The sequence below is a fragment of the Drosophila eugracilis genome, unplaced genomic scaffold (assembly GCF_018153835.1).
Source record: "Drosophila eugracilis isolate 14026-0451.02 unplaced genomic scaffold, ASM1815383v1 contig_415, whole genome shotgun sequence".
NCBI lineage: Eukaryota > Metazoa > Arthropoda > Insecta > Diptera > Drosophilidae > Drosophila > Drosophila eugracilis.
The window spans coordinates 1,145,391-1,160,183 of record NW_024573278.1 but is presented as its reverse complement, the minus strand read 5'-3'; the positions used below and the strand labels follow the sequence as shown (position 1 = coordinate 1,160,183).

The window sequence follows — 14,793 nt, the reverse complement described above, 5'->3', positions numbered from 1 at the left end:
AAGTATCGCCTTACAAATTCAATTTGGCGCGCTTCACTCAAGTGTACTAACAGCCAAACAGGACGAAAAGACATGGTTGTGGCCAAGTTCAGATGTAATTCAAGTAGTTGTCTCCTTTTCTTGGGGGAGTCCTTTGACAGTAAAAATATATACCTCTCTTTGAGGGTTTGTAATAAGTCGCGCGCATTTAATAAGCTGGCTTAGGTTTTTAATAAGAAGTGGGTTATGCGGCAGTCCCGATCCCGGCTCGTCCAGCTGTCAGGACAGCGGTTCGTCCTTCTCCATCCTGTCCAGCAAAATGTCAACTGGCAACGGCTGCTCCTGTCACGCGGTCATCGATACTCTTCTCCTTTGGGCGAGGGCGTGGGCTGACGGCCCAATTGTACTCACAGATGTCCCAAAAACTCCAGTTCAAGAATATTACAATTCTCACTAAGTTATGGGATATCATAGAAACCATATATACGTCGGCAGTTGTCGATCTATTGAGAGGAAATTTTATAAACAAACTAAGTGACTTTGTTCGTAGAACACTAAGCTTGAGCCATTCTAAATGTTATTAATATCATCTCAGGATATAGTCATCCAATTTTAGTAAACGTCTGACTGTTAATAAGTTTTAAGCTATATTCATTTTGAAATATTATTTTTTTATTTCAATATTAATTAAAGAAATCGTTTATGGCAACAATAACAAGTCCTTTAAATTCTTGTAAAAAATATATTTATGTTCATTTTATTTCATTTTCCATTTATAAAGTCAAATGATGAAGCTACAATATAGTTTGCAAAAATTTTTCGAAGTGCATTTATTTATAAAATTACTTTAGGTTTAATTTAGCAACCTGGACCTTCTAGGAATATGTTTTTCTTCTTCAGATAAAATGATCCAAAGTCCGGCAATATAATACAAAATCATCAAAGATTTGCGAAACAAATTACCATCATTTAATAACCATCTCATACTCTCTTAACTTCCCCTTTTTGACCCAAGCTGGTTTAGCTGATTTTAGCCGGCACGGCATCTAATATGACCGAATGGCATTAACATGTTGAATGACTTGAGTGGCAGCATAAAAAAGCAAAGCGCAGCCAAAACCAGGAGAAGCCCCACCAGTGCCGCCCGAAAAGTATTTCATTGATTTTTGAAGCCTCGCCAATACACAACGGAATACAGAGCTGCGAAGGCAAAAGAAATGAAACGAAGCGAACACAGAAATGTGCTCGTACACATACCATATAATATCCGAATGAAAATGAGTGAAATTTGCGTTGCTGTTGGCAACACGGGAATCGCAAGGGGTGGGTAGTTGTAGTAGAGTCATCAGGATCATGTCCTCCCATTGTTTGTCATTTTAAATACACAAAACAAACAGAAGCTACCAATAAGCCACAGAGCAAACATTTCCACGTGCTGATGATAAGGTGGTTGATAGACTGGTGTGATAACAGGTCTTTTTAGTGAGAGGATTTTATAGAATTATTTACCCTTCGGCTTAAATTGTAGCAAATTCACAGATTCATTAGCTTTTGCGGTCACTCCAGAGAAGGGAAGCTGTTGCTATTCGGGCAGTTTGATCAGCTGACACCTGAATACACCTGAGGGATGTGAGGCTATAATTGTTATTGATACCACCGGATTGACTTGGCTACCAGCTACTACCTCAAGGAACGGATCCTAATCCCTTCTGACAATCGGCAGCAGAGACAGGCTCATGTCCTTAGCCAAGTTGTTGACATGAAACTGAAACCAAAACCGAAAAGAAAAAAAACTCGTTCAGATCTGATCAGACTGTGGATCTGATTTTAACACACACGACGTTGGCTGGGTTTTGACCTGAAATTCCCATCGATAAGGTAAGATGATATGGGGGATATATAGCTCGATCACTGCAAGCCTTTGCACTCAACTGATTTTACCAATTGGTGAATTCGTTTTCGGGCGTGTGAACCTTTTTGATTTGCTGGTGAACGATCTGAATTGGGGGGTGAACGGATGGTGTATATATCTTCTAATATATATAAATATAACTCTGATAGACAAACATATTTCACAATTTCCCTTAGCTTTTCCATCTGGCTTGTGATTTATTCCCTGCTTTTTCTGCTTCAACCACAAATCGAACTATCAAATAACATTCGAACTATTCACAATTGTTGGCACAGCGACAAGAGCATCGATCGATAGACATTCGTCATTGGCCAGGCTACAACTGAGAATTAGCATCAAAGACACAAAGATACACGCAACAGAAGCAGATACACACGGCCAGATACAAAGATACAAGTTACAGAAGCATTCAAGGGGGTTGCCGACTTGGCCCGATGGACTGCCTCACTTAACCACAAAACAATGGAGCGAAGGAAGCAGAATGCCGACGAAGACGATCAATGGTTGCAAGTCCATATCAACTACCCCTTAAGCCCCCTCGCAGAACCCATGTACTGAGAGAAAAATAATCATAAAATATTAAATCTTGTGGAAATTTTGGAAATTCATATAAAGTAAAAGAAACAACGTTGTACAAAAAACCATAGCCTACTTTTTGGCCTTTTAAAATATAAGTTGCATAAACAATGTCCTTCGTTTTAAAGTGATTTTACCATTATGCAAATGAAAATCCATATTTCTAGATTTGTCATATAATGATAATACTTAATATCAATAATTTAGTAATATTTTCTGTAGGTGTACCTTTTCTTCTCCCTGTCTCGTTGGTATCTGGTGTCGAGCTGTAAAGATATTGGGTGACAAATAAAAACTACTGAAAACTGCTGCCGCTGTTGCTGTTTGTTGGTTGTCGATGTTGCCGGCCACGTATGAATGGGCCTGAAACTCGGACTGGGCGGGATCGGCAAAGAAAGGAAAGGGGGTTTTCGATATGTAGATGGTATGAGCGGAGGGGTAGTAGCCGCAAAAGCCGGTAGACGGAGCGCATTGGTTGGCCGACAACGATGACGGCAACGTTGTTGTGGTGGTGGATGGATGGATCTGGAATGGGTATGCCATGGGATATAATATGGTATGGTATGGGAAGGGATGAGCATGGGATGAAGAAAGAGGGGGTGCTTTGCAAGCAAGGGTCTCAAATGTGTAGTGCTGGGTACTAGTACTTGTGTCATTATATCTCACCAAAAGTGTGAGTGCGAGCGAGATTGTTGTTGCCACATTGCTGCCGTTGTCTTTTGCGCCCTTTTGTCGCTTGTTTATAATTAAGTGAGTATTTTTTTTTTTTTTGTTGCGCCCTGCTTCTTCCTCTGTGGTTGTCGCTTTGCTGCCGCTCTGCCGATATGTCAGTCGATATTGGGCCGAACTGCCTCGAACTGAAACTGACAATTAGTCGCCGTCTTATGCTCCTCGCCAAAAGTCGCTTCTTGCCCCGCACTTAGCTCGAAAACTCAAAACTTGCACAACGGCTCCACATCTAAATATATATAAAATATCTAATCGGAGAATAACGATCGTGTGATATTACTGCCGCATCAAGAACCATAAATATTACTTTTCTAAAGAAAAGCAAAAATTGTGAAAACAATTTTAAGTTTCCTGTTAAATTGGTGATCTTCAAATAATGAAAATTGTGAATCTTTTAAGAAGGTGCGAAATTTAGTTTGTGAATGTCAAAAAAAAATATAACTAACAAATAAAAATTAAAAATTTATTAAAGGAATCAGAACATAAAATAGACTTAAACAATCAAATTTAAAGATGATAACCAGATAATCCAATTAAAAGACTTATAATAATATATTTGTAGTTGCTCCGCAGAAAGAGGGATCTTGAATGTTTGAGTAATTGCCTTAAAATATTTATAAAAAACAAGGAGTACTTTTAAATCTTAAACTGATGTAGATTGATTCGGTTTTAAAAACGCTTTTTTTAAATATAACATAAAAACTATCTGCCTTTGTTTAATGATTTCAAGAAATTTTTAATGAATTTCGATGAGTATTAAGAATATTCAAAATTTCAATTTGAATTCAGAGGAACTTTTAACTTTTTAAAAATAACTAATAAATTATGCTTAAAATGTAGTTGGAATGTGTTGAGCAGTATTAAAACTCTCGAAAAAGGATATCTGAATTTGAATTTAACGTAATTGGTCAGAGTTCCAGTTCCTTCAGAATATTTATTGGATTGAAAATTAAATACAAATTTTTAGTTTTCATACAAAAAATTAAAATGTAGTAGTAATACCACATATTTTAAATCACCTGAGTTCGAAATACTTTCAGAGTTTGTTCTTCTGTTTATTTCTTTAACAGTCCAATTTGTTCTAAGTTAACCTAACTGAACTGAACATAAAGTACAACAACGTTAAGCCTTTATTTATATATGATTATTTGTGAATTTACTCATATTTTTAAAGTGTAAAGGGACACATATTTAAAACTTGCAATGAATCAAAGTGTATTCGCCATTAATGTACTATCCTCGCCCTGCAGTTGGAAATTAACGCATCAAGATGAAACGTAGAAAAAGCAGAAACAAAGCATCAACTGCTGAACCCAAACGTTCCAGAACTGGAGTCATGTCATGGGATTGTTATATAAGGGTTCCAAACTCCTGAACATAACTCTGGGTGAGTAGTCATACATATATGGAGAACCACATTAGCCATACCAGATACGCAGATACACAGATACAAAAACGCGAGTTGAGAGAGCAAAGCAAATGGCGGTCTCTCGTTTTGGGTGTGTATGTATGTGTTTCGAGGGGCGGAGCTAGTGGCACAGTGGTTGTTACGGAACCAAAAATGTATCTATGGGATACTTGATGCTTTTGGGCATCTCTACCAAACTTCCAGTGGTTAAAACAAGGTTTTTATTTTTCTATTTTGGCTGCGCAGATTCCCTGGAAGATCAAGAGGGTGGAGCTATGTACATATCGTGCGATGTCTCAAACGGCGGTCCTGTGGAACCAGAGACGGGCTATGTGCCCAACAATCCCCTGTTCGGCTTGGCGCTGGACAGCCCGCAGGTGAGTCCTGGAATCCAATTTTGATTTGGTTTCAATCTCTCCGGAAATCTCTTCGCGTTCGGTAGTGCTTGCAGTTTGTTTGAGAAAAAGCATCACTCAAATCGGTACTTTTCCATTTAAAATTAGCCCAAATCTGTGATGTTAACTTAAACTTGAAACTCAGGATATCAAATTAATTTTTAAAATGAAATCTTGTGAAAGGATTTTACTATTTTACTATTTTACTTTTCTTTTATATACATGGGATTACCCGATACTGTATATATACTTTCTGATTTTAATTAATTGACAGCATTTCTTGACATCTTATCATGATCTTAAACTTATCTTGTACATGTTAATAAAAATATTTAAATGTGTCTATATTAAAAATTGGACGACGTAAAGATATTTGAAGTTGCATATATCTCAACCGGTTTTCCCTGTCTTCATTTTGGTTTTCGTTTATGCAGCAAGAGTGTGCCGCTTCCTGCGTTGGCTGTTTATCCTGCCAAGGCAGCACCGCCTTACCTATCTCCTCGCTTACCAGTAGCGACTTCGACTGCGGCGGTTGTTTCGATACCACGATTGGAGTGGGCGTGGGCATCGGTAGCAGTCACATCCAAATCAGCACCACACCGCCGGCGAGCAGCGGCAACGGAAGCAGCAACAACGGCACCGGAGGAGGCTCCTCTGCGAATCACGGCTACTGGAGCACCGACGAGATGGCCTCCACATTCCCCGGCCTACCACCGCTGGACATTGATCCGCTGCCCAGTCTTATTTCCCTTCTCGCCTTGTGGTGCCTCCTACAACTTTGCCGCCGGAAATCCGCACCAAGCCTCGCTCTCCTACACTGTGCATCCCCACCAGATGCTCATCTCGCCCAATTCCCACAATCATGGCCAGATGCACTCCCAGCACCAACAACACCAGCAGCAATCCCAAAGTCAGGCATCGCACGTTGGCAACTCGCTCCTCCAAAGCAGTGGTGCCAATAATATGGGCACTAATGGTGTCTCAACTGGAGCAGGTAACTCCGCTGCCTGTTATTATGAAACAGCTGGGACCGCTCCACCACCTCCTCCCCCGACGACTGCCATGTATCCCAGCATGAGTGTGAACGTAAGCATGAACATGACCATGCACCACGGCTACGGGGCCGGAGATGCCAGTGGAGTCCCGATGCAGTGCTCTCAGATGAACTGGACTCCGCCTAGCAACTCTTCCTCGGCGGCAGCAGCAGCGGCAGCGGTAAATGTGCTGTATCCACCGCTTCTGAGTCCAGGTCACTATCCCGCCTCGGCAACGTACTCCTTTACGGCAGACTTCCGCGCACCGGCCCCCGCGGGATTGGGCTCCTTGCCCTCGCTGACAGTCGGGGAAAAGGAGTCTCCATCGCCACCTACCAACACTGCTTTGGGTAGCTATTATCCTACGGCGGTAACCAATCAGGGGTACACACCGCCCCATAAAAGTCCCACTAGTTACCAGGCAGCCGCCCTCGGATTAAGCCTTTCCGCTTTCGAGGATGAGGAGGACAGCAACGAGGATTTGGATGGGGACGAGGGCAGCAGTGGCGGTGAAATGAAACCCAATCTGTGCCGACTGTGTGGTAAGACATATGCCCGACCCAGTACGCTGAAAACCCATCTACGGACCCATTCCGGCGAAAGACCATATCGATGCCCCGACTGCAACAAGAGCTTCTCACAGGCCGCCAATCTGACGGCCCATGTACGCACACACACCGGCCAGAAGCCGTTCCGCTGCCCCATCTGCGACCGGAGATTCTCGCAGAGCTCCAGCGTCACCACGCACATGCGCACCCACTCTGGCGAACGGCCGTACCGCTGCTCCTCCTGCAAGAAATCCTTCTCGGACAGCAGCACCCTCACCAAGCACCTGCGCATCCATAGCGGCGAGAAGCCCTACCAGTGCAAGCTCTGCCTGCTCAGGTGAGTCCAGTTTCCATGCCACACCCCACAAAAATTGCCAAAAATTGTTTTTGTGCTTTTTAAAAATCAATTACAGTTCTTGAAGCTTTCCTATAAACTATATATTAAAATTAAAAGATTAATTTGATGTTTAAAATATTAAAAGTTTACAATAAGGGTTTCTTTCATTTAAAAGAAAATCAAAGAAATAAGCTTATAAGTGGATGAAGATTAAATTTGATTTTGGTTTAAAATTAAAAATTATGATTTTTAAGACATGTAAAACAAAAACAATTTTAGGCAAAATATGGCTTTTCATGACCATTCCATTACCTGAAAGGTCCACATAGACAGTTAATTGCTTTTCTTTTCCCCACTCACAGGTTCTCGCAGTCTGGAAATCTCAATCGGCACATGCGCGTCCATGGGAACAACAACAGTAATAATGGCAGCAATGGTGGAGCAGGAGTTGGAGGCGAATCCTCCGGCGGAAGCGGAAGTGTGGGAAGTGGCAACAGCCTCCTTACATGACAAAAGCCACGGAGTGCAGGCGGTTTCCAGCACTACCACCCCCCGCACACCCACCATATGCACCATCAGCACCACCATCATCACCACGCCCACATGGGCAATTACGACTACGGGAACTACAGCATCGGCGATTACACTCCACCCGGAGCAACACAAAACTATTCAGGGTATTATTTCTGCGCACTTAACAAACCGCCCAAGTTCGAACGATTCTACTAGGGCCCTGAAGCTTAGAGATCCAGTCCAGAAGAAGTCCTTGCAGAAGGTCATACAGACACTGAACCTGCAAAAACCCAATTCAAACCATTTGGTGATTTCCCACGATTATGGAATTATAAAATCTCATAAAATATAACATTTGAAATTGGCAAATGTATTCCAACAACGTATGCAAACTCAAATTTGATCTGCAATATAAACAATGATTCAGATATACATTTATAAAACTTGGTAGTCCACGGAACTTAATGCCATAATTAAGATGATTTGCTGTAGACAAATAATTTAGGTTGCTGATAAATCATTATATGGACGAAACTGTCCCTTTATATCAAATCAATTCCTAGTTAAACCTAATGATACTGTAATCATTTCCATGACCCCTCAACAAAATGCAGTTTAAAATGCTCAAATGAAAAAAATATGTTGGATCGCGGCGAATCAAACAAATGTAGGCCTAAGAGCTGCACTGTACATACTTATACATATTTTATTTATTATATTCGCCTAGCCTAATACGTCTTAAGTCCAATTTAGTTCATCTATGACATAAAATAAGGTAGTTGAAAACACGCATAAATCTATTCCAAATTAGCCAACGAAATAGGATTTAAGTCGGATACGAGTACGAATCATAAGGACAACCAACACAGCAGCACCCAAATCGAGAATATTCAAATTAAAATTGCCAAGGCATAATACACATTAATACCTTTACACTGATATAGTTATACTTACTAAGCTTAACTTAGTTGTAGATGTAAGACAGGTGCTTTGACTTAAGCCAATTTTTGAGTATATAATGAAAAATAATAAATAAATTATGAAATTTAATTACTTTACACTTTCTGCTTTGCTCCTTTTTATACACAGAAATAACTTGCTAATATTACGTTTGGAAAATCTGTATAATGTACGAAGAGAAATTACAAAACTTCAAACAATGTTATCGACTAGGTAAACAGCTTCTGCATCACCTCCACAGATCAACCGACTTCCATGGACATCGAAGGAGTTAACAGCCTTGCGGATGTTGGTCAGCACACCCTCCACATCAACCAGGGAGCGAACCCGGTCACCAGACAACCAAGGGCTATGCCCGTCCTTCTGATTTGGATCGCACCCGAGGGCTTTATTCTCTGACCACATCCATACCTCCCCGCCCTCAGCGGCGGTAAAGAGTTTGCTAGGATCGTTGCGATGAAAGCCGATCTCGTTGATCGGGCTTTTGTGGGCGCTTAGATAAGAGGCGGGGTAGCTTAGGTTGCGCAGATCCCAAACCGTTATAGAACCTTCTTCGCTACCGCAGAGCAGGATGTGCTGCTGCATGGGATGCGTGGCTAGAGATGAAACAAAATTTGATGACTTGTCATCCTGGGAGGCTACCATGAATGTAGAATCCGGCTGGGCCTCCGTAGCCACACGCGTGTCCAACAATCGGATCACTCCCATCCTGTTGGCGGCCACCAATTCTTGCTGGCTGATATAGCAAATGGATAGCAACCCAATACTGTCGGCCTCGATTGTGCGCTTCACCTGGCGCACATTGTTCACGGAAACGATGTTCACACATCCATCCTCGCCGGCAGTGGCAATATCTGTGCCGTAGACGGATAAATCGGTGCTAGGTGCCGCCTCCTGGCTGCGCTGAAAACAGTGAAGCCTTGCGGATCGAGATGTGCGCTGGATTTGATCTTCTTCCACGGCTCGTTGAACGTGAAACAAGCTAAGGTGACCTACATATATCGTATTGGAAATGTATTTATTAAGATAGGTAAGGTCATATGCATTCTGGAACTTACCATCAGCACAGCTCACAGCCAATGTATCCTTATCCACGAACTCCATGGCGGTCACGTCGTCCTCTATAGCTACCTTATCCATGCAGCGCGGCATTTGATCCACATTGTCCGACTCCATGGCGATACCATATTGGTTTGACTGCAGCCTCCAAATTCGCACGAAGTTCCTGTCCATATCCCAACTGCCGGTGACGAATCTCTCACTTTGCTGCAGTTGTTCCGGCAGCCAACGCACCCGAGAAACCTTCTCGGATATGTAGTGTGTGGAAACATTAGTAATGGACATCTTTTCGGTGGTCTTTCCAGTTTTCGCAATATAAACAAAACGCTGTTTCCCTCCAATTCAATGCGGTTGTCTCTTTATCGACGAAACTATCGAAGTGTCGATAGTCCGTTTCGATAGTTAGATAGATGCCAGCTGGTATTAAGTCTTGGGAGGGAGCAATTACCTTGGTTTGTGCCGTGACTAACAGTTTGTTTTCTTTTTAAAATATAAACAGTATTTCTGATATATGCGGTATTTTTGTGATGCTGCCTTACTAAACTTTTGGCGGGAAATATAAGAAAACAGTGAGCGGCGCACGAAAACGGCAGATTATGGACAAATACTTAATAAAAATGCCGATTAAATCAAAAACAAACGTAGTTGAGAAACCAGTGAGTAAAAAACCAAACACGTGAAGGTGAAATGGTAATTAAATAATACTTTATAGGAAAAGGTAATCGTTAAAAAGGAGACTCCTAAAATGTCCAGAAAACCAGCAAAAAAGGATACTCCAAAGGAGGTAAGGGTTTATTTCATAATAATATTATGTACACCAGAGCTTAAAATATCTTCTAACACTAGTCCTCGCTTATCTTTTCAAAACCATACATACTGTACTAGAATGAAAGTTACATGTGAAAGACATTCAGCCGATAAGAATGTATACATATGTATAATGAATATATGTGAAATATATATAAATTTATTAATATACAACTAATATGTTTCGTAGTTAAAGGACAAAGAGAATACTGGAGAAGATAATACCCCAAAGCAAACAAAGGCAGGAAGAAATGGCAGACAGGCTGCCAAGCGAAAGAATTTGGATACTCCTGAAGTGGTAAGGAAAAAAAATATTTTAAATATGTTTATTAAGATATGTAAGCAACGTTTATATAGAAAGACGATAAGATTAAGGAGGAGATTGAGAATCCGCCGAAACGCCGAAGTTCCAGACTCACAAGAAGCACCCGTTCAATGGCCGAAGATGGATCTCCTTCCCCTGAAAAGGAGAAACCCGAGAAGTTACCTTTTATCAAATACAAAGGGGCTATTAAGTACTTCACGGAGAACCACGATATAGCCTCATCTGCAGAAGAAGTATTGTAAGTGAAGAACCAAGTCCTCTATACAATCGAAGAAAGTCAACGATAATATTTTATTATTGTTGTAGTAATAATTCTGCGAACCACTATTCATTAGTAGATTCATATTATTAATTTAATTGTTATTTTTTACATCAGACAATGGGTGGAGAAACAAAAGGACGAGATAGTGCCGATGGCCTTTGACATGGAGTGGCCCTTCTCCTTCCAAACCGGTCCCGGAAAGTCCGCTGTCATCCAGATTTGTGTGGATGTGAAATGTTGTTATATCTACCAGCTAACAAATCTAAAGAAACTGCCTGCAGTTTTGGTGGCCCTAATTAATCATCCTAAAGTACGGTTGCATGGCGTTAACATAAAAAGGTAAATAGTGAACGTGGAAATTATTAAACTTGATTACTCAACTTCGATTTTATAGCGATTTCCGAAAGTTGGCTCGTGACTTTCCAGAGGTTTCCGCTGAACCTCTGATTGAGAAATGTGTGGATTTGGGAGTGTGGTGTAATGAGATCTGCGAGACCGGCGGCAGGTGGAGTTTGGAGCGTTTGACCAATTTTATAGCGAAAAAGGCGATGGACAAAAGCAAGAAGGTGCGCATGAGCAAGTGGCATGTTATTCCGCTGGACGAGAATCAACTGATGTATGCTGCCATAGATGTCTATGTAAGTTTAAAATGACTTTCTCAAACGAAGTCCCTCAATAATATGTTTTATTAAAGATTGGTCAGGTTATATATCTGGAATTGGAGCGCCGTGACAAGGCCAAGACTAAAAACGAAGACGAATTTAAGGAGCAAAATGGGGATGCGGCCTTTAAAGCTGTTAAAGCATTGGGAGAGACCTTTTTGGCAAAGATCAACGAGGTTACTCTCTAAGATGTACACTTCTTCAAATATTGCAATTTTATAGTTAAGCATGTCTGTTCAATTATTTGGGACCTTTTCTCACTAAAATATTTCTAATTTCTAAAATTGTATAGTAATTTGTTACCTTAAAAACATTGATATATTAATTCATTTCGACATTTAAATTACTTTTATATATGCTTACCACAAATTTAAAAATTATATCTAGATATAAGAGAATTTAATGTTTTGACTTAGATCACACATTGAACAAATTTTTACTATACTACGAATTTTACAACATGTATTCTTTGTCGATCTTAGTTATAGTTCAGTTCCCCGAAAATTTGATTAGGATTATACAATTTTCTACATTTCTTAACTTGCAATAAATTTTAATTTTTTAAATTCGCATTTAACATTTCTAAACACATAATGAACACAGTTGGAGCTGCCAGTGGAGGCGTCACTTAAACTGAGGTCGACGGGTGCCGATGGCCTCCAGTTTCCGCTTGAGCAGATCGTTATCTATATCGATCTGGCGCTGAAACTTCTTCCGGTTTACGGCAGCACTGGAGAGACGCGGCGCCGGAGGTGGCTGACGCTGAAAGGCAACGTCGAGGATTAGTATTGGACAGAATGTACCAATTTTTGTACTCACCTTCTCAGGAGCGTTGATTTTAAGTCCGCTGGTGCTTGCCTTGATAGTGGCTGTTGGCTTGACAGTCATCATCTTTCGCAGTAGGATCTGATTCTGGCGCTCAATCTCACGCACTTGTGGATTTGTAAAACTGAAGCTCTTTCGTCCCAGGTTTTTGTAGCTACATACAAGGATATTTATTAAGTTTTTTTTAAAACATTTTAATAAGAGTTCTTACTTGACTTTATCGTTGGAGCACCGGGAGCGTGACACATTGATTGGATATTCACAACCCTCGCTATTAAAGCTGCTTGGAGTTCCACTGGCCGCTCGCTTGTTGAACTCCTGGGGTCGGCGCTGTTGGGGATGCCTCATGAGTCCGTCACCCTGACCACACTCATCCATGAGATAACTTTCGTCCATTCCCATGTCCATACCCATTCCCATGCCAACGTTCGGATCTAGACTCTGTCCGAAATCCTGACCCATCGCCAGTTCGTCATCCTGCTCGAGCAGATCCGATTCCGAGGGACACCTGCATTTGGGTCTAAGTATCTTAGATGACCGCGTTGTTATAAGTGCCTCCTGGGAGCGTTGCATACGCATTCGCATCGGAGGTCTTCCTCCTCCCAAGCTTCGAGCACTGGTCAATACCGATTCAGTCGTCGATGCCAACTCGGATTCAGTGTCCTCGCGTCTGTGACTACGCTGTTGCATCAACTCCGTGGCCATGGCAAGTTGCTCGAAGGCTTGGCTATTAGGTGAACCTCCATTAATTTGGAAGGACTTCATAATCATCTCCGACATCTGGGTCATCTGCTGTTCCAGGTAGCGTACTCTCGCCATATCAGGTTGCTCTATTAAGGGATCACTATCACTCAAATTTGTATTAGGGTTTTTCATGGGATCTTCCATTAGATTCTCCTCCAGTTCATCATGCTCTATCAATGTTTCACGAACGGGATCGGTTTCAGATTGCTGCAGAATATAGTTATTTATTTACATAATCTTATATATTTCTCGTCTTTTTAGCTTACCAGCTTTTGAAATCTGGGAGAATCTTGCAAGGTCATGTCCGTTTCATCACCAGCAACGCACATTATTGTCACACTGTGCTCACTGCTGTTATCACTGGCATCCACCAGAGAAACAATATCCTCTTTGACCAGTGGAATCTTTTGCAAGACCGCCTTTTTACACACAGCCGTCGCTACTGGTTCATCCTCTTCCAGTTGCTCCACTTCCACATCCGTGCCCTCACCGTCATCGCTCTCCTCAACGCCTTGGCGGTCATCGTTTGATTCCACGGTTCCATCGCTTTGGGCACCGTCCTCGTCTGCTTCAATTTCTTCTTCCTCTTCGATTTCCTCGACTTCCGCCTCCTCGTCCTCATCCTTAATCTGTGAATGGGCACTACCTGGCATTAGAGTACGCACCGAGGGCGTTTCATCTTCCAGGGGCGTGTCCAGTCTCAGGCTAAGTTGATTCACTTCGGCCACCGTCTTGGTAACGACCATTTGGCTTTCATCATCGGAGGAGGAACTCAGGTACGACACCATTCGATCGCGATTAAAGCCGCCGGAAGATCTACCGGCCATCTGGCGACGGGCGTGTGGCTGCGGGCGCGGTGCAGGTTGAGGATTAAGACTGAACTGGGAAATGGTTACCTCCTGACGAGGAGGACTTACGTTTCCGCGAATGAACTCCGCCTCAGCATCACTTTCACTTTGGGTGTCGCTTTCCTCCAGAAATTGAGCTTCCTTCGGACCTGGCTCCCGCTCAATATTTTCTTCATCTTCCTCAATATTTTCATCTTCTTCCTCCACTTCTTCCTCTTGTTCTTCCTGCTCCTCCACCTCCGATTGCGAGTCCTCCTCGAATGACTCCTCTGCGTAGTATTCCTCATCAGAGTTCTCTCCAGCTACCGACATCCTGTAATCTTATCCTTTGTCGGTTTTTAGGTAAAGTTCCTTTCGTTCTTCAGGGTGTATTTAGTTTTTTTGGGGAAAACGGTCGTCAAAGGTCTCAGGTAAAACGTGTGTCTTTCTGTAGTTTGTATCGAGAACTGCCGAAACTTCAAAAGGGCTCAAACTTTGAATTTTAATGCGTGCATGAATTGTAGCTAATTGTTTACTCAGTTCGATTAACAGCTAGTTTGATGCGTTCTTTTGATTGACACCTGGCGGCTCCACCAAGTTGGGGCAGGTGCTACCTCCTCCACCTCCTCCTCGGTTCTTCCCCTTGTGGGAAAACTTGGCGCATTCCACGCTGCTCGCAACTTTGACTCTTTGGCTGCCTTGCGGTGGCGCTGCCAACCGTCGACTGGAGCTCATGTGACCGGAGTACACCTGCACCACCCCACAATCACCCACCATTTGACACCTAGGAATTTATTTATTATAGCCACCGGTTGTCCTGGACAACGGAGCAGGCGCAGGCGGTTTGTTGTTGGTTTCCTCAGTAGCGTTTGCCGGCTTTTGTTTGTTTAT

At 42.2% G+C, this 14,793-nt stretch overlaps 4 protein-coding genes across 4 annotated transcripts; 2 read left to right on the top strand and 2 right to left on the bottom strand.

Moving 5' to 3' along the window:
* The first annotated feature begins 3,313 nt into the window (after positions 1-3,313).
* LOC108116966 (protein glass) lies at positions 3,314-8,481 on the top strand. The gene is given in 6 exon segments (XM_017229121.2): positions 3,314-3,598; positions 4,447-4,583; positions 4,851-4,981; positions 5,434-5,739; positions 5,741-6,918; positions 7,281-8,481. Coding segments are annotated over 5 exon segments (2,028 nt in total). The 5' UTR covers positions 3,314-3,598; positions 4,447-4,537; the 3' UTR covers positions 7,648-8,481.
* A 55-nt stretch (positions 8,482-8,536) lies between these two features.
* Positions 8,537-9,824, bottom strand: LOC108116967 (nucleoporin Nup43). The gene is made up of 2 exons (XM_017229122.2): positions 9,450-9,824; positions 8,537-9,383 (listed from the first exon to the last, which is right to left on the bottom strand). Exons 1-2 carry the CDS (start codon positions 9,733-9,735, stop codon positions 8,584-8,586), a joined length of 1,086 nt encoding a protein of 361 aa, XP_017084611.2. The 5' UTR covers positions 9,736-9,824; the 3' UTR covers positions 8,537-8,583.
* A 180-nt stretch (positions 9,825-10,004) lies between these two features.
* On the top strand, positions 10,005-12,072 carry LOC108116996 (Werner Syndrome-like exonuclease). Its single transcript, XM_017229161.2, has 7 exons — positions 10,005-10,106; positions 10,163-10,234; positions 10,448-10,555; positions 10,615-10,820; positions 10,959-11,183; positions 11,239-11,482; positions 11,539-12,072. The coding sequence occupies exons 1-7, from the start codon at positions 10,047-10,049 to the stop codon at positions 11,692-11,694; spliced, it is 1,071 nt and encodes a 356-aa protein (XP_017084650.2). The 5' UTR covers positions 10,005-10,046; the 3' UTR covers positions 11,695-12,072.
* Positions 12,035-14,398, bottom strand: LOC108116995 (protein hemingway). The gene is made up of 5 exons (XM_017229160.2): positions 13,993-14,398; positions 13,342-13,920; positions 12,543-13,282; positions 12,326-12,485; positions 12,035-12,268 (listed from the first exon to the last, which is right to left on the bottom strand). Exons 1-5 carry the CDS (start codon positions 14,233-14,235, stop codon positions 12,131-12,133), a joined length of 1,860 nt encoding a protein of 619 aa, XP_017084649.2. The 5' UTR covers positions 14,236-14,398; the 3' UTR covers positions 12,035-12,130.
* Between the last annotated feature and the right edge of the window lie 395 nt (positions 14,399-14,793).

Excerpts from the sequence above, each read along its gene's own strand:
- LOC108116967 (XM_017229122.2), bottom strand. The coding sequence starts at position 9,735 with ATGTCCATTACTAATGTTTCCACACACTACATATCCGAGAAGGTTTCT. Across the intron at positions 9,384-9,449 it reads GGCTGTGAGCTGTGCTGATG|GTCACCTTAGCTTGTTTCAC; the intron begins GTAAGTTCCAGA and ends CGATATATGTAG.
- LOC108116996 (XM_017229161.2), top strand. The coding sequence starts at position 10,047 with ATGGACAAATACTTAATAAAAATGCCGATTAAATCAAAAACAAACGTA. Across the intron at positions 10,235-10,447 it reads AAAAGGATACTCCAAAGGAG|TTAAAGGACAAAGAGAATAC; the intron begins GTAAGGGTTTAT and ends TATGTTTCGTAG. Across the intron at positions 10,556-10,614 it reads ATTTGGATACTCCTGAAGTG|AAAGACGATAAGATTAAGGA; the intron begins GTAAGGAAAAAA and ends ACGTTTATATAG.
- LOC108116995 (XM_017229160.2), bottom strand. The coding sequence starts at position 14,235 with ATGTCGGTAGCTGGAGAGAACTCTGATGAGGAATACTACGCAGAGGAG. Across the intron at positions 13,921-13,992 it reads CGGAGTTCATTCGCGGAAAC|CCACACGCCCGTCGCCAGAT; the intron begins GTAAGTCCTCCT and ends CCGCGCCCGCAG. Across the intron at positions 12,486-12,542 it reads TGCTCCAACGATAAAGTCAA|CTACAAAAACCTGGGACGAA; the intron begins GTAAGAACTCTT and ends CCTTGTATGTAG.